This window comes from Trachymyrmex septentrionalis, unplaced genomic scaffold (assembly GCF_001594115.1).
Source record: "Trachymyrmex septentrionalis isolate Tsep2-gDNA-1 unplaced genomic scaffold, Tsep1.0 scaffold109, whole genome shotgun sequence".
NCBI lineage: Eukaryota > Metazoa > Arthropoda > Insecta > Hymenoptera > Formicidae > Trachymyrmex > Trachymyrmex septentrionalis.
In genome coordinates this window covers 917,690-941,015 of record NW_017304217.1, presented here as the reverse complement: position 1 = coordinate 941,015, position 23,326 = coordinate 917,690, and the positions used below count along the sequence as shown (strand labels likewise).

The 23,326-nt window shown below is 30.8% G+C and overlaps 4 protein-coding genes across 11 annotated transcripts in view; 3 read left to right on the top strand and 1 right to left on the bottom strand.

Annotated features, from left to right (window-relative positions):
* Positions 1-2,242: 2,242 nt before the first annotated feature.
* On the top strand, positions 2,243-10,052 carry LOC108748306 (zinc finger BED domain-containing protein 1-like). Of its 4 annotated transcripts, none has more exons than XM_018486368.1 (5): positions 2,243-2,794; positions 2,902-4,216; positions 4,592-5,007; positions 9,405-9,559; positions 9,654-10,052. In XM_018486368.1, the coding sequence occupies exons 2-5, from the start codon at positions 2,936-2,938 to the stop codon at positions 9,980-9,982; spliced, it is 2,181 nt and encodes a 726-aa protein (XP_018341870.1). In that variant the 5' UTR covers positions 2,243-2,794; positions 2,902-2,935; the 3' UTR covers positions 9,983-10,052. The 4 variants fall into 4 exon arrangements, with proteins under 4 accessions (XP_018341870.1, XP_018341878.1, XP_018341861.1 ...); XM_018486376.1 differs by having other exon boundaries at positions 2,243-3,151; positions 3,230-4,216; XM_018486385.1 differs by lacking the exon at positions 2,243-2,794 and having other exon boundaries at positions 2,945-3,019; positions 3,123-4,216.
* Positions 10,053-12,770: 2,718 nt separating this feature from the next.
* On the bottom strand, positions 12,771-15,456 carry LOC108748495 (transmembrane protein 138). 2 transcript variants are annotated; one of them, XM_018486712.1, is made up of 4 exons: positions 15,103-15,456; positions 14,940-15,012; positions 13,066-13,240; positions 12,771-12,991 (listed from the first exon to the last, which is right to left on the bottom strand). In XM_018486712.1, the coding sequence occupies exons 1-4, from the start codon at positions 15,234-15,236 to the stop codon at positions 12,885-12,887; spliced, it is 489 nt and encodes a 162-aa protein (XP_018342214.1). In that variant the 5' UTR covers positions 15,237-15,456; the 3' UTR covers positions 12,771-12,884. The 2 variants fall into 2 exon arrangements, with proteins under 2 accessions (XP_018342214.1, XP_018342222.1); XM_018486720.1 differs by having other exon boundaries at positions 12,771-12,985.
* A 5-nt stretch (positions 15,457-15,461) lies between these two features.
* Positions 15,462-22,488, top strand: LOC108748355 (chromatin assembly factor 1 subunit B). Of its 4 annotated transcripts, XM_018486488.1 has the most exons (8): positions 15,583-15,810; positions 16,354-16,486; positions 16,581-16,884; positions 17,420-17,683; positions 17,766-17,993; positions 18,063-18,459; positions 20,421-20,426; positions 22,361-22,488. In XM_018486488.1, exons 1-7 carry the CDS (start codon positions 15,670-15,672, stop codon positions 20,421-20,423), a joined length of 1,470 nt encoding a protein of 489 aa, XP_018341990.1. In that variant the 5' UTR covers positions 15,583-15,669; the 3' UTR covers positions 20,424-20,426; positions 22,361-22,488. The 4 variants fall into 4 exon arrangements, with proteins under 4 accessions (XP_018341973.1, XP_018341990.1, XP_018341981.1 ...); XM_018486471.1 differs by lacking the exons at positions 20,421-20,426; positions 22,361-22,488 and adding an exon at positions 15,462-15,576 and having other exon boundaries at positions 15,669-15,810; positions 17,766-19,432; XM_018486479.1 differs by lacking the exons at positions 20,421-20,426; positions 22,361-22,488 and having other exon boundaries at positions 18,063-19,432.
* Positions 22,489-22,557: 69 nt separating this feature from the next.
* The window catches only part of LOC108748405 (tubulin alpha-1 chain-like), an 11,500-nt gene continuing 10,731 nt past the window's right edge, over positions 22,558-23,326 (top strand). Inside the window, exon 1 of the mRNA XM_018486570.1 lies at positions 22,558-23,208. Within this exon, the coding sequence (XP_018342072.1) occupies positions 23,206-23,208 (3 nt within the window). The 5' untranslated portion in view covers positions 22,558-23,205. The remainder of the gene's footprint in view (positions 23,209-23,326) is intronic.

Sequence of the window (23,326 nt, the reverse complement as noted above, 5' to 3'; positions counted from 1 at the left end):
GTTATGCAAGTTGTGTGGATATACCGTAATATATGAACTTAACCCAATCATTGGCTTATAGACTTAAGTTTACATTTTAAGCCGGCGTTCCATGAAGCGAAAATTGACCACAGAACGGAACTCGCAGAATCAACATAACGAATCACAGCCATTTCTTTCTTACGCTATTCCTAAATCCTTTACGTCCCATGGAACAAAATAAGCGGAAGCGGAACACGCGGAATAATATAAAATCATATTTTTTATGTTATTTACAATACTTATAATAATAAAAATAGTAATTTAATGTAATATATATAATAACCCAGCAAACGAGGATTAAAATGAATTGAAATAGAATTAGATTTTCAGAAATATTTAACGAATATTAAAATGAATGCTTTCAAATCCTGAATGCATTTTTATTCATTTATAAAAATCGTATAGAGCATATATATCTCTATGCTTTTTAATCTAAAAATATTAGCTTTTTCTGTGCAACATAATAAAATTGTGAATACTGTTTAATTTAAAATTTTTAATAAAAAAATGCAATTTTTCAATCCAATTGCATCCAATTGAATCTAATTGAATCCAATTAAATTCAATTAAATTCCAAAAAAAGTATTTGCTATTTAAATACACATTTAGATCGAAATTTTACTTTTCTCTATATGTAATTTATTCCTTCAATTGTGTGACTTTTTTTAAAGAAATGTGTTGACTCTTACTTTGCCCTTTATTTATTGTTATTTATTTTGTATAAGAAGAGTCCTTCAATTCCATTAATTGTTTTCATAATTGCTTTTGCTGTATTTGCTACGCATAAAAAGGAATAATGGCAACAGCATATGTATTAAAGTTTAACCTCAAATATGTATTTTGTATTTGTTCGAAAATTAATATGAAAAACTTAAAAAGCTAAAAATTTGTTATTATATGGCAACTGTTAGTGCAGTTACCATTTGAACAACTATCATTTCAGGTAATTATTTATAATTTAGAATCCCCATTACTTCAAATCTTAATAAAAATGTACTCATTGTATGTACTTATTATAAATGTATTCTATTTTCACATTTTTTGCAAATATTACAGACTTTCTCGGCTTCGAATTCTTTGCTGTTCGTTGTTCGTTCAATTGAACTTCAATGAGATGCGACAAAATGTATTTTGCGTTGGAAATGCATCATCTCATGTAAAATTTTTAACCAATAGTTATGAATTGCTGCCGCAGCGTGCTGCATATGAAAAGTCAACTTTATGAATACGGGCATAAATCTTTGCATAAGAGCGATGTCGCTAAAAGTTGGATTAATCCAACTTTTCAATGGTGTCAATACAGTAGATATTGTCATATAAAATGATGACAATATAGTAGATAAATTGAGGGAAAATTCGGTCACGTGATCATTTATGGTTGCGACAAGCAACATCATAAAATTGTATTTTTACGGCTTGAAACTATATTGTAAAACAGATTTAAGGAAATCAACATGTTGGATTGGCTATTGCTTATGTTATGGCCTTACGGATTCTTTTGTAATTAGTCAATTCTTTTATTGCTTATGTTTTACTGCTTAAGTTTTTTTGTGTGCCATAGTCCTTTACAGGGATCGATTTATGGCAAAGTTATAATATTGATGTCAGGAAACTAGCCAATCACAGCCATTCCATTCTTTAGAGGAACAGCTATGATTGGCCAGTTTCATAACATCGATGTTATGTATAATTTCGACGTAAATCAAGCTGTGTAAACATAGTTATAGAAATCTATAGATGCATTCGTTTACGCAACAGTTAGCGCAGAGACTATCATTTAATCCTTGATTAACACTCGGGCTACGTTCCAAAACTTCCTCCCCGAGGAAGATTTTACTCTATATGCTATAGTATACGTAACGTGTACTATATATTTTGAGTAAATTTTTTTCGGAGAGGAAGTTTTGAAACGTAGCCTCGGTGAACAACAAGGATAAAGTAATATTTCTGCGCTAACTGCTGCGTAAATGAATGCAGGATACGATATAATAAAATTTGGTCAACGCGATGCTATATATACAAAGTAGCTTTGAAGTGTTTTTTAATTGGTTAATTTGTAAAATTCTTTCTAATTGGTCCATCAAACGCTTCAAAGCATTTGTAGCGAGACTTTAACCACAGTCATATACATACGTATATTCTACATATATACATATGTCTTTGGTCGTGCGTCGTTGCTCGAATGTTCATTAGCGAGCGTGTCCCATTGCGTCTGATTCGCCATTACCGCCATTACAGTGTAATACTCGAATCGATCGGGGGCGAGAGGTCTATAGATATAACGATTAAACGATACTCCTCTCGCGAAACGAACGGATACAAAAGTCGATATCACATCGTCGCAAGTAATAAGTCGATAGCTGATCGCGCGGGGGCCATCGTTGCCTTTCGACGCGAGGGATTGAATTGAACTTCGATAGCCGCGAAAAAGAGTGTGGAACTGAGCGACGTCGGTCCGGAACTATATGTGTATTGTGTATACGTGGGGAGAAATTAGATATATCGGAGCAGTGCGTTCGCGGTAAAATTCGTCACAGTTCTTAGTTCGCAGTTCGCACAGCGCACTCGCGTCTGCTCGCATCTGTTCGCGTCGCCGGCGCGGCGAGGCGAGGCGACCGACGCGCGACGCGCGACTCTCGCGCGGCGATGCCTTCTTCCATGGTTCGCAGTCTGCACGCGAGACACGCGAGACGCGATATGAATTGTATTTGGCGTTTCATTCCGATTGATCGAATGTCGTAGTTATACTTAATTGGATTGTTGGGAATATTGGGTGAGCGATTATATTGGAGCTTTTGTCGCGGTGACATTCGCTCTCCACTCTCCAGGCTCTCCTGCCATAGGTCATAAAACGATATACCTACATGCCGGTGATCGCAGGTGATCGCATGTCGAACGTACTCGAGTGTACGGCATGGAGAGTAACAAACAAACGTTGGTGAACAACCCGGCGGTGAAGCCAGGCACGTCGGACGACAACAAGGATGATATACAAATGGTACTGGCAAAAATGATGGAGGAGAAGCACACGTATACGTATAAGAAATTGGTGGTGCCGCCGTCGATGCGAAGTATTTACTGGAAATTCTTTGGATTTCCAGCCACCGATGACGGTGACATTCTCACCAAGGTAAAAATTGTCTGCATACTGTGCAAGACGCAGATCGCCTACAATCGTAATACCAGCAACTTACGTATGCACCTGCAGAACAAGCATGCTCAGGAACTGAGAGACCTCGAATCCTCCAATCTGCCGACTACAAAACAGATCGTCTCACTGGACAACAAGGAGCGAAAGATGCAGAAGAAGCTGCTTAAGGGCCTAAGCCCTGCTAAATATATCTATACCACTAATGCAGATGGTACCGTTCAGATTGATGGTGATATACAATTTGTTACAGATCCTAACATAAGTCTGTCAAACATGGAGGATGATATCACCATTGGTCAACCACTGAGAGTAATGATCAAGGGTGGCTCTGGTATTAACAGTAACGGCCAGAACGTAGCGTTCCTCATGGAGGAAAATGTCAATCAGTCAGTCGATGTAAAAACTGTGTCGGAAGCTATTGCGGACTTTCTAATTATGGATTTGCAATTGCCCGAGATCGTAGAGGGACGTGGATTCCAAAGACTAGTGGCAACTCTACGCTCACCTTGCGAGATCCCCAGCAAAAACAAGCTGGAAGAAGAGATAATACCTGGAATATATGATACCTTTCGGGAATCTGTGAGAACTTCCTTGTCCTATATTGCCTCCGAACTGGCATTGACCATTGAGGAGTGGCAGTCCAATAATAATGAGAATTTCGTTACTATGTCAGTTTATTATCAAAATGATGAAGAGGTTACTTTAGAATGTAAGATTTTAAGCACTTTTCACGCACCGTTAGATTGGGAGGAATCCCATTGGGGAACTGTTATAGAGTCTCTGTTACGTGAATGGGAGCTTAAAGTAGAGAAAATAACGGCAGTGGTTGTTAGTACTTCAAAAACAAATTTGCTCACGGCGCTGACTAACCGTGGCTTCACCGTAGTGCCATGCTTGCTTCATACTCTGCAAATGTGCGCACAGGCTTGCTTCGAGAATCCTGAAGTATCTCAAACGTTAGCCAAATGCAGATCGGTTATTGGTGCTATCATAAGCCATCCACGTGCACTTGAAACCTTGACTATGCAAGAACAATTGTCAGAGGTATTTACGTAATTATTATGAATTAATATTTACCATAAAATATTTTTATCTTAACACATATATACGATTTAATGTTTACTAGAAAAATTTTTTGTGATCCAAAATTTTTCTGCAACAACAAAATATACAACAGTTAAAACAAAAAATGTTTAATTAGTACAAACAAATATTTTTTATTATTTATAAAGAATCAAAATTTATTTCGCCGAAACAACTAAATATCTTTGTTATATAAAACAAGATATCTAGCTGCTATTGAATGAAAGATGTTTCAATTAAACAGTTTTGTTAAAGGCTACATTTTTTTTCTAGCGTATATGTATTAAATTGGTAAGTGAAATTTTATAAATTTAATATTTATTGTTCTTATTGTAGTTGGATGAAAATACTATATTCCTAGATTATCCAGCCATATGGATATCTACATACACGATGCTGGAACAAATAATTGCACGCCGTAACATGATTGTCTCTATATTAGAAAATACCGATGGGATAGATCATGAAATGTTTGAAATATCCAACGAACAGTGGAAAATTATGGAAGATATTGTCAATGTTCTCGCGCCGTTCAAAGTTACTATTATGACATTAAGCGAAGAAAAAATGCCTCTAATATCCCTATTGAAACCATTACTTTGGCAACTTGTATCTTCGCATCTTAAAGTGAAAGAATCAGACAGTAACACAGCTAAGACTTTTAAAGAATCCTTGTCGGATATGTTATTCGAACGATATGCAGATTACAATGTCACATTGTTTCTACAAATTGCAACTACTTTGGATCCCAGGTATATTAATATGAGTCTTTAGGGGTTAAATATAATGAAAGGAATAAGGAACAATTCCTTACTCCTTCCATTGTATCTGAGCTTTCTATTTGTGAATGTGTTAATAATAAGTCTGTTTTTTGTGGATAAACTAGTATATACTTTTGTAACTTAAAGTGAGATAGATGAGGTACATTTGATATTTGTCAAAAGCGAAAAAGAGAGTTATAATGCAGTTTAGAGTCTCTACTAGAAGTAAGAGATTTTAGTGCAGACTTTAGTGCGGAAACAGAAAACAGACGTATGTACATACATATGTATATTAGATGTATGAATAAGTTTCTACTATTAACTTTAGATGGCGTTAACAACGGTGTTTAAATTTCTGCATCTAATTAATTTTTCCATTAGTAAAGTCACCGACGACGTACTTAATTAAAGATTGTTGGTCCTGGGCAAATTTTCATGACTATTAATGGGGTCTGGGGAGCTTCGGGATAATTGAAGAACGATGACGGTACCGACAATTAATAAAAATTTATGACTATTAACATAAATATTTCGATAATACATTATTAAATTCATGATTTTTTATTATATAAATGCTGTATAAATAAGTATGCATACTTTTAATGCTATAATATCTTAAATATTGCTGAAAAATTACAATTTTTTCTCTGCAGTTATCATCTCTATTAATAATCAAACTCGGATGATAACATTAAAATCACACTTTTTAATAAAAAGAGTATTATTAAGTTTTAAACATATATGTACATATCTACGAAACTAATAAATCATGAAATTAATATTGTATTATTGGTTTCTTACTTTTAATCATTTAAATTTTAACAGGCACGCGAACTTCCATAAGCGCCGACCGTCTTTAATAATATCTCGTCGGTGGTATAAAGTTGATTCCATTAGTCAATTTGTATTTCGAAAACTATATAACAATTTGCAGTTGAACGATTAACTGTATTTTTAGTTAAGGAGGTCGAAAATACGATCGAAAAATCAAAATGCTTCGATCTACCTAAAAATTACACAGAATATTATTTAAAACGAAACTAATACTATGTTAAAATTTCAAACCGATTGACGTGTAATTTTTAAGAAAGAAAGAGCTAAAGTTAAAGTTTTATGCATTATGGTGTCGTCTTATAGCATTGAATGATCGATATATTACATAATTATTTACTTTTAAAATGCTTCGATCTACATAAAAAAACATAGAAATAATTTTTTTTAAACAACCTTTTTTTTACATCCTTGTAAGAATTTTAACTCTATTTACTGTGTAATTTATTTGTATACAAGTAAAAAGCTAATGAAAGCATGCTTATTTGAGCATCTAAAGAAATATACGCGGAAAACTTGGCAACACTGTGATTTCCGATGTTAGGTTAGATTGCGATTAGTTTCATCCTATGATACATGTGTGATTGAATATATGTTTCTTGCTTATAACTTATTGTTATGTTTTTAATTTAAGAAAGCTATAGCAACTATTACTGCAAAAAAATATTACAACTATTAAACTAAATAATACAACTATTACTGCAGTAATAGTTAAAAATAATAATAAAAATATATTTGAAAATATATATACTAAAATATATGAAAAAAAAAACGATACTAATATATAAATATACATGTATTAATATACAAATAACGTCATCCACTAAATTTATTCAAACTAGGAACGTAATTCTCCCTTTGTAAATTAAATTGATTTATAAAAAGATATTTATTTTTTTTTAATTCAGTATAGTATTTATTTAATTTAATACAATATTAATCTTATATTAAGTATTAAAATTTTTATTTAACATTATAATAAAAAAATACGCAGAGATGTTTTTTTTTAAAGATATTGATACAATAATATAAATATGTATTAATAATTTTAATTTAATATACTTATAACGTTTAAAATATTAAAACATAACTTTTAACACATGACTTTTATCATATAACTCTTATCTCATAATTCGTATTACATAATTTGTGATATTAAAATTAAATTTTTTTTAATATAAAATTTTTATCAATTAGTTATGAATTAGTTATATATATGAATTAGTTATAAATTTGCTTTTATAACGAAGCATCTTCTATAAAATAACTCGTGTAAAATATGTATATGAAAATAATATTTTAACCTTAATTAACTGTCAATTACTAATGCGCAAAAAGTTTCGAGTACAAATGCCAACCTCATTTTCAAAATGCAACGTTGCCAAGTTATCGATAATCATCGAACATAAAACATTAAACTATTTGCATTTCCTAATAATAAAATATTAATATTATGATTTATAATTAAAAATTAGCAATCAATGTTTTTTTTTATTTTAATAAATCATAAATTAGTCTTTCTTATTATTAAAAGATATTTCATATATTGGGTTGATATTACCAATGAAGAATAATAGCGTACCCTCCTCACCACCTACCCCGCAAATGATCGATCGTACATCCTTAAATTGAAAATAAACGTTAAAAAGATGCATTTGCCATTGTATTTTATTATTTTCCTTGCGGTAAAACCGCTACTGAAGCAATCAGAATCATTTGAGATGTAAACCTAACGCACGATTGAAAAGTACAGACAATAGGGACTGTCAGGGAGCAACAGATTTCAACTCGTCAGAAACTGTGTACTCTGGTATATATGGTTTCTTATAGATTGAAATTTATTATTCAGAAACTTATTTCCTTGTTCCTGTTGCCAGTATTCTTCAATTATGTTTCAAGCCTTATGGAGATAAAATTGCATCTGAAAGACTGTACTAAGATTGGTTTAAAAGATTTAAAAATGATGATATTGATGAATTTGATGTAAACGATAAACGCGCACCAAAGCATTTCTTTACTATGACATTCATATATTGTCTGAAAAATTGCAAAGTGATAGATTCAAAAGACTAATATTTTGAAATATTTGTACCATTTCTTTTATATGTATTAATAAATATATTAATAAATATATTTTTGCAAAAAAATCCGCGGAAATTATTTATACATTTAATATATATTATTAATTTTAAAACGGGTTACCATTGTACATCTTGTACTCTTTCACTCTTAACTTTTAACTCTTTAATGAACTTATAAAACTGAAATATACGTAGGATAGGAACCGGGAATTGAAGTGAACTAAACGACTATATTCACTGACAAGGGGAAGATCAGAAGTAGTCTTCATTGATTTCAATAAAACTTGACAGAATTATAAAGTGTCCCCCTAAATATAATTATTTGAATACAATCAACCATGTTTCTTTCCGAAATATTTCAATATTAAATTTAGTAGCTGTATATAATTTTCATGAGAGTTTATTAAAACGTTGATTTCGAATATAATTATAGCGTAGTGGATATGGTAACTGCTTCTTAATTTATAGATTCGAGTTTAAACCTCACTAGCAATTAATTTTTTTGGCATATGCTTTAATAAATAATTATTGAGAAAAATTAATTATTTTTATTACACATTTCTACTTTTACAAATTTTAGGATGCAGGTTTTAATAAAAATAAATATAACATAAAGTTTTGAAAATTCAACAACAAGAAACGGAAGTAATGGCCGTAACGGTCAAAGCTAGATCTTTAATGCTTAAATAATTCTGAATTATTATATAATTATACTATATAATAATTATATGTATTTGCATATATACCATATTTGTAATCATTCGAACTGCGTGCTGAATTGATTTTCCGGACTTATAAATGCAATTAAACTATTGTAGTAATATCGCGAATTAAATTAACAAGCAATTTTAATAATTTGATGCTCAATCATATTAAAAAGATGTTAATATGCTGAAAAATTGTAAAAAAACTATTGCGAAAAATATTACCTCGGCCGGGAATCGAACCCGGATCTCTTATATTCCGTATGAGCGTCCTAAGCCTTTAGATTATGTTGATAAGTCCGAAAAACCAATTCGAATGACTGTAAATATGACATATATGCAAATATATATATATATATAGTGTATATAGTAATTCAGATTGAATTATTTAAGCATTAAAGATCTAGCTTTGACCGTTACAGTTATTACTTCTATTTCTTGTTGTTGAATTTTCAAATATATATGGTCCAGTAAAATTCTTATTGTTAAATTTTTGAAGCATCATGAACTCGCGTACAAATTCTAATGAATTGCTGTTGCTAAATTTAATATTGAAATATCTGAGAAATGATTGATCGTCTACGCCCAAATAAGGATGATGATTATATTCAGGAGAACACACTATAATCCTGCCAAATTTCATTGAAATCAATGAAGGCCACTTCTGAATTTCATTGTAAGTCATACAGCATCCCATTAAAATTGAAGTAACTTACTTTGGGAACATATATATATATATATCTTATTATGTATATATATCTAATTTTTACAGATTTAAAACAATGCCATATGTCACTGAAGAAGATAAAAGTGTAGTCAGCACACCTATAAAGGAAAGATTGACGAAATTAATTCAGGAAGAATCTGGGGATGTTTCGATAAAGAACGAAGATGAGGCAGTACCAAGTAAAAAAACTAAAGTCTCAGGTATTTTTTTTTTTTTTTAGATAATTACATATAATGCATCTTCAATTATGCAGGCAACGTGAAATAAACATTTTAGATCAATTCTTAATTACAGGTATGGAATTCTTACTTGGTGGCTTATGTACTACAAAGGCCGGTATGCCCGCGGAGGAAAAAGCTGATCTCGAAATTGTTCAATATCAGTCGGAACCTACAGCACCTCTCGATTATTGTCCGCTGCAATGGTGGTCGAAAGTGTCGGCGAAATGTCCGAATCTGGCAAAGTTAGTGAGCAGATATCATTGTGTGCCCGCTTGTTGCGCACCACCTTCACGCATCCCGCCAGACGTGCAGATTCAATATGATACAAGGCGAGCAACTTTACCGCCTCATCTGATTGACAAACTACTCTTTTTGCATGGTAATCATACTATGCAGATGTAAAAAAAAGTTTCTAAGCCTGCAAGATGCTGCCTGAAAAATATCTCGCTGTGGTATATAGGATATTTTCACGAACAATATATCAAATTTACTTGCCATAATTTAGTAGTCACTTCCAAAGTGACATACATGGGCAAGTAAATTCTTTGTATAACTTTCTCTAACTCTGTATACAATGTAAGTATTATGTAAGTATTTAAGATACAAAGAATGTCAATTTTGTTTTTACTTTTATTGAGTATGACATTTTCCTAAGATTCGATATAAAAATTATTAGTCATTACCTGATAAGTGAAATGCGAAGTTAAGACTCCTAAGTAGTCACTCCAACCATATTGAATCGTGACGTCATGAGCGAGAAATAACACGTTGATTTTTCTTGCATATCATTTGTGAATAAAGAAAATTTAGATGAAACGAAATGATGAGATCGCTTTAAAACCCTTATAAAAATAGGCGAAGACTCTCCTTATCCCCCTTGATAGTTAATAAAGGGTCGAAAAAAGCTCGTGAAGTGAAAATAGGCTATGCATGCGCATTAAGTAAAAACTAATAAACGCACTTTATGTGCCTTTTACTATTTACAAGTGTTTTTACAAGTGTTTTAAAACGATCTCTTCATTTCATCCAAGTTCTCTTTATTTACAAATGGCATGCAAGAAAAATCAACGTGTCGCTTATGACATATTTCTCGCTATGACGTCATGATTCAATATGGCTGGAATGAGTACTCAGGAGCCGTAAGATGCGTTCTGAGTAATGCATGAAGCGCATCATGCAACATTTGTCTCTGTTGTTCATCGAATATATATAATAGAGAAAGATAAAATAATATTATACACTTCATGCGTAACTCTGAACATACCCTTAATGTAATAGAGTTTTACATATAAGGCGAGGTTAATGTAAGAGAGTTTTTGCATAATTTAATTTTTAATTTATAATTAATAGAAGCCGATATAAAAAAGATCTCTCTTGTAGAACCACTAAATTATTTTTACGCAAACTTCTAGATTTTCTTAAAAAGAATATTTATATATTTGAAATATATTCATATTTTGCACAATAAAAAATTTTTAGATTTTCGTCTTTTCGATCGAGAAGTAATAGCGCTCTTTTATATTTTTCAATATATCAGATTCACGTGAAATTGAAAGATAAATATTAAGATCAAATGTTTGTGTGGTCAATTCTAAGTTTGTTTGTTACAAAAAAATCATGTATAGAAAATACAGTTATTACGATTAATAACTATTAATAAATTATGTTTTATAATGCCTGTTCTATATTAGGGTCGCAAGTCGTAAGCCGTAAGAAATTGACCAATCACAGTTAAATGTGAAAATAATCGATTATGATTGGTTAATTTCTTACGGCTTAATTTCTTAAAACTCTATTGTAGAACAAACCTTACGGTGATTCAAAAATGAACAAAACTTTACAATGAGTGAGTACACGAACAATTGCCTGCAATTGTTAGGACATAAATAGACAGTCCCACCTATCACTCAATGTAAATATGCCTACCAATATTAATTCGTTTTTGCAAAAAAAGTCTTATTCATATTTTAACCATTCATATATTTTATGTTTTAATATAATACTGCCCTGGATTGTGTGAGAGTTCGTTATATTTTTCTTTTTAATACAAATTTGATAAAATACCTAATAATATATAATTGCATTTCATTGTTTATATTATTATTAGTTTAAAGTGTATAAATAAACAGCATTTGCTATATTTCCTATAAACATTTATTATCAAAAAGTATTGAATGTATAATTGGAATTATTTCTCATTATATTGAAAAATAAACTATGAAAATTTGTAATATATATTCTATGTATCTTACGCTATTGAAAGTTTAATTTTGATTTTATATTAATATAAAAATAAAGACAATATTAGGTCACAGATAAATGTAATAAACTTACACAATTATCTATCTTAAATTTTAATTATTTTAAATTTATTAACAAATTCTGATATACAATTAAATAGATTCATCAGCCAGATATTATGATTGGAACTTTGTACAATACTCAGTAAACTTATATACAGGTTGTCTTATAACTCTTAATTAATATTTCTGAGAGTGAAAGAGGATGAATTTTTGAACTAAAAGTTCTTTTCCCAATTTTGACTCAAACCATTATTTACCGAGTTATTAACAATTAAAGTTGATCAATCGGATTGTGCCCAGTCATCGGAATACGCAGGAGTGCAGCATGCTATTCCTCGTTCTTACTGTATATTCCTCCGATTAAAATTTTATTATAATTTTTCATATTAATTAATAAATAAATGCACAGATAAATAAATAACTTACCCATTTATTGATTATACATAGTTTAAGCCAAAATTTGGGAAAGGAACTTTTAGTTTAATATTTCATGTCATTCTTTCACTCCCAGAAATATTAATTAAGAGTTATGGAACATCCTTACATGAGTGATTACATATATAAATTGCTCGAGACTAATCAAAAGATAATCTATAAGAAGTATAGAGTAATGATTTATTTTTCATTAATTTATTGGTGTGTGTACATTGGTACAATCATTTTTCATTAATGTATAAAATCATTTCTTTCTCGATCTCGAAAGACATAAAACGTACAAATATAAAAATATGTATATAAAAAGTTTGTAATAAAAGTTTTTTTATACAATGTATATAAATTGTACAATGTTTGTATAATATATAAATTTAGAAATTAATCTATGGATATACCAACTTCGTTTTATTTATGTAATATAATCATATAAATTTGTATAAATACAAAGACATTGTATAAAAAGCTTAAAATAATAGATTTGAAATACACAGATATATTCTTACATCTATATTTTATCAGAGCTACAATTACCCTTTATGTCTCATCGAAATTTTATTTACGTGTAATCACGGAATACTCAATTGCTTTTGTACCCAAGCAGAACTTTTGTAGAATCTTGGATCACCGATTCTCAGAGAGGCTCTTTTGTAAAAGTAATAATATAGCACTGCAACTTTATAAAAATCCTGAATTACCATTTATTTATCAACGTTCTACAATAATATTCTAAGTTTTCTAATGTTGTACCTGTTCTATGTGCAGAATAAAGAGTGTAAAATTCTTTTGTCCAATAATGTTTTAACGGCATTGACCAATGTATACTGATGTGCCATGTATGCAAACTGATTGATAATATCATATAGATAATGCATAATACTAATGTCATACGGAATCTTGTGTACAGTAGCTGTATCAAACCTGCCTGGAAATGAAACCTGGTTTACATAACTGTATCAAATATATATGATATAGGAGATGTAAAAACTTGTCAATCAGTAAACGTAATTTAGTAATTCCAGCTTAAATAGAATATTGTAGCAGATGACAGTTGCATCCAAATTAAGCTTGCGTTCCATCAACAAAGTTTGCCGACATAGTAGATTACTAATATCATTTAAATGATTATGAAACGATTAGATTCTGCTTAGTTTTAATGATTAGTCTGCCATCATATTCTACAATACTTATAATTTTGCTGGCATTTTGTTAAGGAATTCCACATTATCTAATTATATGGAAAATTGAATGAATTGAATTAATTTTCACATATGACTTTAGGCTGCGATATGACTTATATTCAATATGACTTATAATGCGATGAATACAGATAGGTGTCGTAGACACAAAGCTCAATAATGGATAGTTTTTTTTAGCTTGGTGTATAAAAAAATGTAAAACTTGCATTTACACAGCACATTTGATACACTACAGCTAAAAAAATATCCATTATTGAGTCTACATCTTTTATTTATTACATTATAAGCTATATTATATGTAAAAACAAATGCGAGATCAATAGAAGTCGCAGATAATAGTAGGATTTTAAGTCATAGAAAAATTGACTAATCACAATTTAATATGAGAAGAATAATCGATTGTGATTAATTTTTTACGACTTAAAATTTTACGATCGTCTATAACTCCTGCTGTAGACCCTATATAACTCGTTTCATTAGGATTCAATTTTTCAGTTCCTTTAACACACTTAAGGAGCAAATTTTTAAAATGCGTCTCATCTAAAATATTATTTTCTGAATTAGAGAAATGACATAATGTTTAGTGATGAAATCTTTATATTTTAAGTTAATCTGAAATGTTCAGAGAGCATTTTTCTAATTCTCAATTTATATACTGAAAGGAGCCTAGACATTTAAAGTGCATTAGGTCCTTTAACTAAAGGTAAACAAAATATATTTCTTTATACTTTTAGCATTTTTTAATAATTTTTTTAACATCTTACTGATTGGTATATTGTTATTTTCTGTAAAGTGTGTTAGTTTTCTTTATCGTTTTCTGAAAATTTAAAGTCTGTTCTTCACTTATAAAATACATTTTTAACAGATTAACACGCTGTAAATTTGCAGTATAACATTCCTTACTCTGATTTTCCTATAATTTCGTATATTTCGAGAAAGAAAATCGTCACCCAATTCTTGTTTTTCTCTTAATTTCTAGGTTTTTTAATGTCAATATAAAAAGAAAGACAAATTGTGTGCGTGTGTTGTGTGCATGTGTGAGTGTTACACGTAACTATAATTCTTCTCTATAATTTAAATTATATAAGAAAATAGTTTGTATAAAGACTATGCGTTTCGCATTCTTATGCCAATTTGGGCATTCCAAGAATAGATCTGGACACGGAGAAAACCCGCTTTATATAGAAAGCACCTGTGGAAGCCTCAAGAATAAAACAGTTTGTGTCTTTAATTAATTAAAACAGAGAATATGTACAGAATAATCATCAAATTATCAGTTTCTTACTGACATAAAAAAACTTAAAAAAAAAAGAACAATACTTGAGCGACGAGACTTCTCTTCTTGGAATAAATTCTACTCATGAAAATACATAAATGTAAAAAAAAAAATAACATCTGGCTACAAATTTGGATTAGCAGATTCACCTGAAAGATGTAAGTAGAAAAGAAGTTTACTAAGAGCAACGTGAGGGCTACGATGAGGCAAAAGTCTTGAATCCTGAAATTGTTGCATTGATTAAACACAATTCCACAACAATGAATCGTCACAATAAAGGCACGACGAAAATTATAAAAAATTATTACGCACACATAAAGTACCAGCAGGTCGGTTGGATGCTGCCTGGCAAAGCTCGCGAACGAATTTATGCAAACGTCAAAGAGCAATATAACATATTGCAGGATTACGATAACCGTGTATTGCCTCGTGTTTAAGGAACTCATTTACTATTTGTTGCTATTTGTACATACAAGAAATCTCATGAAATATAAATAGTGATCTGTTTCTGTTTTCTGTTCCTGCATTAGATTGTGCTAGAACTCTCTTTCTCGCTTTCGACAAATATCAAACTGTAGCGGACAAAACATATATCTATCTCCCTTTAAGTTGCAAAAGTACACTAGTTCAGCCACAGAAAACAGACTTTACGTTCTTACGTTTAGCTTGTGGAATGTGAAACGTCAGTAAGTCAGATGTCGCGCAAGTGGTTGCTATGACAACTGTTGCCTAACCCAACTTGATCGTCGACAAAATTCTTGGCGCGAGTGACGTGACAGCTTGAAGGTTAAGTAGAATTCGCATACTCCTGATTCACTCTCTGTTTTCTTATCCGTCTACAGCTTTACGATATCTACCTGTTGTATCTTGATCGACAGAATGAAATGTATTACTCCTGAAATTTCGTGGCATAATCGCGACCCAGTTCTGAGTGTCGATATACAGAGCGGTTTATACGAAGATCTGAAAGGAGGTACATTTTGGAGAGTGGCGACTGGAGGAGCAGACTGCCATGTTTTGGTAACATACTTAATTAAATTGGAAATTGTAAAAACTTGTACAAAAATATTATTAAGCACTAAGATTTGTCTTGACCGAATAGACATTCACTTCTTCGCTTATTTGTATTATTTATATATTAGCTGATTTTCTATTTATAATTATAATTATATTAGGTATTTACTTTGAACACACGAAGCTAAAGAATAATAGATTTTTCATTTTTCTTTATATATGTATGTGTGGTAACAAATAAAATATATAAGAAAAAGCACAAAAATGTGTGATTTTTATTAAAGAATCAAGTTATATTTATAAATATAAAAAATATTTATAATAAATAATAGAGTGTGTGTGTTGTGTAGTATATTATTTTTAATAATAATAATCTAAAAATAACATATATAATATTTATAATATTAATGGAACATAATGCTAAAATTTGTACATGATTTTAGTAATGTCGTCAGATATTTGAGAAGTAAGGATTCGTTTAACGTCTTGATCTAATTACGATTACACATTCAAGGATTTTTCGCAATCTAAATGATTGTTTCTATATAGATTTGGCATTTAACAACAACCAAATGTGGAGGAGCTACTGTGAGTTTTGCAGCAGACTTGGATCGTCATCAGAGAGCAGTAAATGTTGTGAGATTTTCTTCGTCGAGAGAAATTCTAGCATCAGGAGATGATGGTTCGGCCACTTGATGTTATTTTACTAACTACTTATTATTCCTATCTTGTTAAGGAAAAGAATTGCCTAGACTACAATTGATTTTAATACACAGAATCGATTATTATTTTGTGGAAAGTCAAAGAGGGACGAGATTTCTCTCCACCTTCAGGCGATACTGAAAATAAAGAACAGTGGACTTCCTGGAAAGTACTGAAAGGTCACATCGAAGACATTTATGATATTAGTTGGTCGCCGGACTCCAATTTTTTAATCTCTGGATCTGTTGATAATACCGCTATACTATGGGATATCCAGAAAGGTCGTAAAATTGCTATATTACAGGATCACAAAGGTTTTGTTCAAGGAGTATCTTGGGATCCTTGCAATCAATATGTATGCACTATCAGCACAGACAGGTATGTAATCCACAATTGAATAGCATGTTGGCAAAAATCGTTACCTCCACTTGAAATTTTTCGGCGAGAACAAAAAAGCTTGTATAATTTTTCTCATTCAAACTATCAATAAGATTAAAAAATTAAGAATCTATTAGTTTTAGTTAACAAAATGTGTATAATAAGGAATACATTTTCTATTTAGTAAAATGATTGATTTTGCAGTAGAAAGAACTTTTAATTAATTTTGTAACAAATCTCTGTCATTTTTATTAAACCTAACTAATGAACATAACTATATTTGCAACAGTAGGAATTTGGGGATTTGGCTTCTTTTACAATGAGACCTCCTCTAATTTTGTAGGATTTATAACTTTTGCAATTTTTTAATCATTCAATTTGTAACTAAAAAGCTAAGGAAAATTTTGCAATATTTGGTTTTTTAATTTTTATTATAGAGCTGCTCTCACGTATTGACTATTCAATTATAAATTACGCAAATGATAAAGCGTCTGCTAAATTTTAATTAAATGTGAATCAAATTCTTTATTTTCAGATACTGTCGTTTAATAAACATTGCCACGAAAAAAGTTGTTCAGCGCGTTTATAAGTCTAAAATTCCAACACCATCCGGTAGCTCGTTGCAAGGGAAACTCGTGCGTCTATTTTATGACGACACTTTCAAATCTTTCTTCCGCAGGCTGACCTTCTCGATAGATGGATCCTTAATTTTTGTTCCATCTGGAATAATCGAGTTGCAGGAGACCACAGAGACTATATCAAATGCAGTAATTGTTTTCTCTAGAAAAGATATAAGGGAGTCAGTATTAAATCTCTAATAAAATTCCAAGTCCCTTGCTTGACTTAAAAACAATCATAATAATAAAATTGATTTTTTTTAGACCAATAATGATCTTACCTACTTTAAATGAATGTACTATAGCAGTACGATGTTGCCCTGTCTATTTTAAATTGCGACAGGATAATCCAGATGCTTTGGTATCGTTGCCTTATAGAATGGTATTCGCTGTCGCGACGCAGAGTTCTATATTACTCTACGATACGCAGCAGACTTCTCCGATCGGTGTGGTATCGCTCATTCATTATGGTAGATTAAATGATCTTTCGTGGTACGTCATTGTCAATATGGTATATTTGTTATTCAAATTATTTCCGAGTCTTAGCGTCTTTTTTTATAGGTCTAGCGATGGCAAAATTTTAATCACGTCTTCGAGCGATGGCTACTGTTCCATAATACATTTTGAAGAAGGTGAACTAGGAGAAATTTATAAGATGAAAGAAAATTCTTTACAAGAGAGTACAATAATAAAGGAAGCATCCAAAAATTCTAGTAAAAAATCTTTGCACAATACAATCAAAGACAAAAACAATTTTCCAACATTCGATGTGGATGATTGTGCGATGGACGTTGAACTTATAAAAAGCAACACACTCAACACAGTAAAGAATAATCGATCTGAAGAACTTCATGGACAGAAACCGCACGAAATTATCAGTAGCAAAAATATTACATCAGAAAATAATTTAGAAATAGACAAAAAATTGAATGAAGAAGAAACAGAAGATATCAAATTGGTGTATAATGAAGAAAATAGTAGCGATGTGACCAAAATCAAAACTAGAAATACTCCGCCAAAGTCTGATGCTCCTATTATATGTCATAAAACTCCTAGAAGAGTAAAATTAATAACTTTGTCGAGCCCAAAAAGATTCAAGAAACAATAGCTTGTAAAACATAGATTTTTAAGATTTATTACGTAACTTTTAACCGAATGTTATACCGAATGTTTAAAATAAAGCGTCACAAACTTTTATCTCGGAAACACATTATTGAGAAAAATTGTTCAGAAACACAAAAGTTGTAGGGTTCAAAAAGATCTATTTACTAATCTTATCAATTTGACTTTGGGTGATGTCGCCAAGGTCAGGTCAAGGTCATGTCGATTTTTTTAAATGATACATCCTACTTTTTTTCATTGTCAAGAATATTAACGTGAAGCTATTTTTTTCAGCTTAAATAAACTCGATTTATTAAAGTACAGAAGGACATTCTCCCAAAATTTTCCAATAAAAATATGGTTTACAAGATTGCAATCCATCATATGTTGGGCAAACAGGTCGAAAATTAATCACTAGAATATCTGAGCATCGAAACCACATTAACAGTAGTAATAAAAATCAATCAGTTATCACAGAACATCGACTTGGTTTTAACCATGAATTCGATTTTGAGAATATCCAAATTCTTTATATGGAGAGTAGGGTTTCAAGATTGATTCGGATTTAAAGCTATCCGGATATTCGTTTATCCGAATTACGAAATGTGATGCTTTAAATTCGGATTATTCGGAGCTTCGAATTTTCTAAAATATCCGAATTCGAATAATAAAAGTCGAACCCAGATCCGATTCTCAGATTCGGTTCCGGATTTGTAGCAAATTTATAGTGAATTCGGTTGGATGCATTAGTGCAGACTGACTGTATACTAAAGTCATTGTATTATACACTTATTTAAAAGTATATTAGAAATACAAATATTTCTAATATAGTAGAGAGCTTAAGTCAAAGTTGGATATTTCGAATAATATAATATTCTTGATTTATGAATTTAATTAATCTCAAATGTAATCAATATTATATTATTCGAAACATCCAACTTTGACCGATGCGCTCTCTACTATATTATGTTGTTACATTAACTCGATTGGTTTCTATTTCACAAATATTTCTCTTATTAGCTTGTACATCTTGTACATCTTTGTTATTAACATTTTAAGAAATATTGAGAGATCTGTTCTAAATATTTATATTTATCAATAATATTAAATCTCATAAGACATATATGTGACACAACCTATAGAAACAAATGCCTTAAACAGTCTAGTTGAATTTTAAGTGCTTGTATAATTCTTGTGAATCTATATTTATATTTTTTAATTTTATTTTTCTTCAATTATATTATATATGTGAATCAAAATTCAATTTTGATTTGAAAAGTAACTTATGTTAAAATTCATTAAATACATCGATGTTTTTTTCTTTTTAGACTCCGGATCCAAATTCAGATCCGCATTCCGCGGATTCGAATAATTCGGATATCCGGATTATGCGAATAATACGGTTTTCAGTTCTTGGATCAGAATTGATTTCGGATATCTAGATATCCGAATACTTAGAAGCCCTAATGGAGAGATTTCTCAATAAACGATTAAGTTCCGAAATGTCTCACATCTATATACAGAAGAAAAAATGGACTTAATTTAAGAACCGACACAGAGTGCTTGCCACTTGTATGCCTCCTTATTGGATACATTTAAACAAAATTGATATTCGAACTTTGTTGCATTGGTTGACACTATTGATTGTATTTATTTTCAATACTTGTTTGTTAATCCCCTTATTACATTGTAACGTTTAATTTTAAATGTCACGTCATAACGAACAGACACGAATTTATATTCAGAACAATGATATGTATCTAATTCACAGTTTAATTTTCTTATTTAATTTTAAAGTTGTAAATTGTTATTTCTGAGTAAATTGTTTCACTTTCATATTCTCGCAAATAATTTTTAAATCATAACGATTCTGACGCCGATACAGATCATAACTACAATGTTATCTCATTAAAATTTTGTAAAATTGACATGGAAACTTGCTTAATTTTTATAATAAAATTGTTATTTCACGCTCCTGTTCTTCAGATTCTTCGCAATTTCAGCTGATAATAATTTTAAATACTAATTATTAACACCTCATATATAGGTATCTGTTATTCCATTGTAATCATCACTGGTTTTGGACCATGGTGAAGCATTTGGAAATACGCAGCTGAGTAGGAACTTATCTAATACGCAGGAGGGTGGAATACGCTGAGGATGATTCCAAGAAATGGTCGAAACGTTCGAGTGTACTCGTACAGCAAGTCAAAAATACAATATACATGTAATTAATAATTATGCCTTAAGTACCGCACCGAACTCTCATTTACTTAATTTCCTATATTATTTTATTATTTGATTTTGTCTTTTCTTGTTTTATAATGGTAAATTGTAAAATTAATGTAGTGTATTGATTGCTGCATTTCTGTCAATCTGCAAGTGACTTCTGAGCTCTCAATGGAAGATTTTTGATTTTGTATTCGCTGAGAAGGACTCTAAAGGGAGTCGAAATAAATGAAGATAACCATCAATATCTATTATTTGCATCTCCTATTTCTTCGCTTTTAGTCAGTATGACTCTCTTTAGCCTTATCTGAATTTTTCTTTCATTGTGTGGAACATCTTATTTTTGATTCCAAATTAATAGCCGATGTTGATAGCTTTTCAAAACTCTATATAATAAAGTTATTTTTAAAAAACAAATTATATTTAATAGGGCTCTCGGAAATCAAACAATAATAAATATTAATTAATGGGCGTTTATTGCAAGAATATTGTATTAACAAGTAATGTAAAAGTATTGTGAATATATTTTATGTATTGCGCTCCAAATATTGCGCTGTAAATGCTCTCATTGTCCGTTAATTAATATTTATTATTGTTTAAAATTATTTTTTATTGAGTACTTTTCGAGTTATGATGCTTGAAAGTTACGATATCACTGGCATTGGCATTACCCAAGATATGACGGCTAAAACCTCTTGAATGTCGTTCAGGATCATGTCTTGGATAACATTTGTCAAGATCATTGGAGATTATTCCTTTTATTTTCATTTTTGCACTAAAAATTCATTTTTACGTAAAAATGAAAATAAGAGATACAATCTCCAGTAGCTTTGATCTTGATAAATAATATCCAGAATATGATTTTGAACAACATTCAAAAGATTTCAGCCGTCGGTCGGACACCTTAGGTAATGCTAATGCCGGCGGTACTGTAACTCTCAAGCATCATAATTCAAAAATTACTTAATAAAAAAATTTTTTTCTTATAGTGTTTTGGAAAGCTCTTGACATCAGCTATTAGATTCTGAAAACAAAAGTAGGTCCATTTAAAAAAAAAATCGATTTTGTAACCTTGATCTGATCTTGGTGACGCCACTCAAATTGATAAGATTAGTAAATAGATCTTTCTGAACCCTACAACTTTTGCCTGAACAAATTTTTTCAATAATGCCATATTTCTGAGATAAAAATTTATAACGCTTTATTTTGAGAATACCCGGTATAATTATTTTTATAATGTATAAAATAAATATATAGAAAAGAGGCGCTATCTCCAATGACCTTGGCAAGCTCCAATATATTGTCAAGGTCATGATCCTGAATGACTTCCAACAGGTTTTAGGCATCTCCTTGTTCGTTAAAAAGTTATTAACCAAAAAGTTAAAAAATGATATCTCTTTTCTATTATATGAAACAGAAATTACGACTTTCCATGCGAAGCGAGGTCCACCCCTTCTTGCCAAAATCGTGCGTCCCTGAAGCAGGAGGGGTGAAAGTTTCTGCGCGTGGAAAACCATTTCGTAAGTAAGAAAAAAAAATGTTATTCTACGATAATTTTTCGCAAAGTTATCGTCAATCAAAGTTGGTCAATTTTTGCTCAAAATTTTTCTATGCCATAATTTTTTTTGAGCAGTGTATGGCTGCGTTTCACTTAACGCCCGCAACGCTCGCGAGCATCGTTTATTCTTGTTTAATATTTAATAAACAATAAAGATAAAATGATTCCGCGAATGTTGCGGGCGTTAAGTGAAACACACTCTATATACAATGTATATGTATAGCAGAAATAAGACGTTATTTTTTCAAACATTTTTTTGTTAATTTTTTAATGGATAACGAGCGACAGCTAAAACTTGTTGGAGATTACTTAGGGTCATGACCTTGACAACATATGTCAAAGTCAAGGTTATTGGAAGTTGCGCCCGTTTTCTATATATGTATTTACATGATCATACTAATCAGAGTGTAAAAAGATTACTCGTGACGAATATTTTAAGAAATATAAATTTTTAATTATAAATAATGAAGGTAATTATTCTTGTATGTAAGATATCTTTGACCTCTCTCTTTGCCGGAGTTTGTGAAAGAGAAGCATTCCTGTACTACTTTGAACTATTCCCGAGAAAACAATGACCGATAGTGTACTTTGTATGTATGTAGATGTGCACCCGCATATGCAATTGTCATGAATACTATAGCAGTTTAAGCTGATTCGCGTTGCTTATGAACTCCGGTTCATAGACAGATACCGTATGTAGCGCTGCTATTAAATAGTGAAGCGCAGTGATCGTACTATCCGCAAAGTCAGACAGTGAACGAGTCGTGGTCCGACACGCTGCTTGCTATCGAGTGCGAATAATCAGATATCGAAAAAATGGTGAGTACTTTGCTTCTCTATTACATCTTTTTCATTAATATCGAATATTTTCAACGATTATATTTCTCCTTGAAAAATGTATATATATATATATATATATATATATATATATATATAT

What these genes read in the sequence shown, in the direction of transcription:
- LOC108748306 (XM_018486368.1), top strand. Translation starts at nt 2,936, where the DNA reads ATGGAGAGTAACAAACAAACGTTGGTGAACAACCCGGCGGTGAAGCCA. An exon ending in GCAACTACTTTGGATCCCAG is followed by an intron (nt 5,008 to 9,404) that starts GTATATTAATAT and finishes TAATTTTTACAG; the next exon opens with ATTTAAAACAATGCCATATG. An exon ending in TAAAAAAACTAAAGTCTCAG is followed by an intron (nt 9,560 to 9,653) that starts GTATTTTTTTTT and finishes TCTTAATTACAG; the next exon opens with GTATGGAATTCTTACTTGGT.
- LOC108748495 (XM_018486712.1), bottom strand. Translation starts at nt 15,236, where the DNA reads ATGAGTTCCTTAAACACGAGGCAATACACGGTTATCGTAATCCTGCAA. An exon ending in GACCTGCTGGTACTTTATGT is followed by an intron (nt 15,013 to 15,102) that starts GTGCGTAATAAT and finishes CAACAATTTCAG; the next exon opens with GATTCAAGACTTTTGCCTCA. An exon ending in TTTCTACTTACATCTTTCAG is followed by an intron (nt 13,241 to 14,939) that starts GTGAATCTGCTA and finishes TTTCATTTCCAG; the next exon opens with GCAGGTTTGATACAGCTACT.
- LOC108748355 (XM_018486471.1), top strand. Translation starts at nt 15,670, where the DNA reads ATGAAATGTATTACTCCTGAAATTTCGTGGCATAATCGCGACCCAGTT. An exon ending in GAGCAGACTGCCATGTTTTG is followed by an intron (nt 15,811 to 16,353) that starts GTAACATACTTA and finishes GTTTCTATATAG; the next exon opens with ATTTGGCATTTAACAACAAC. An exon ending in TCTAGCATCAGGAGATGATG is followed by an intron (nt 16,487 to 16,580) that starts GTTCGGCCACTT and finishes TTTAATACACAG; the next exon opens with AATCGATTATTATTTTGTGG.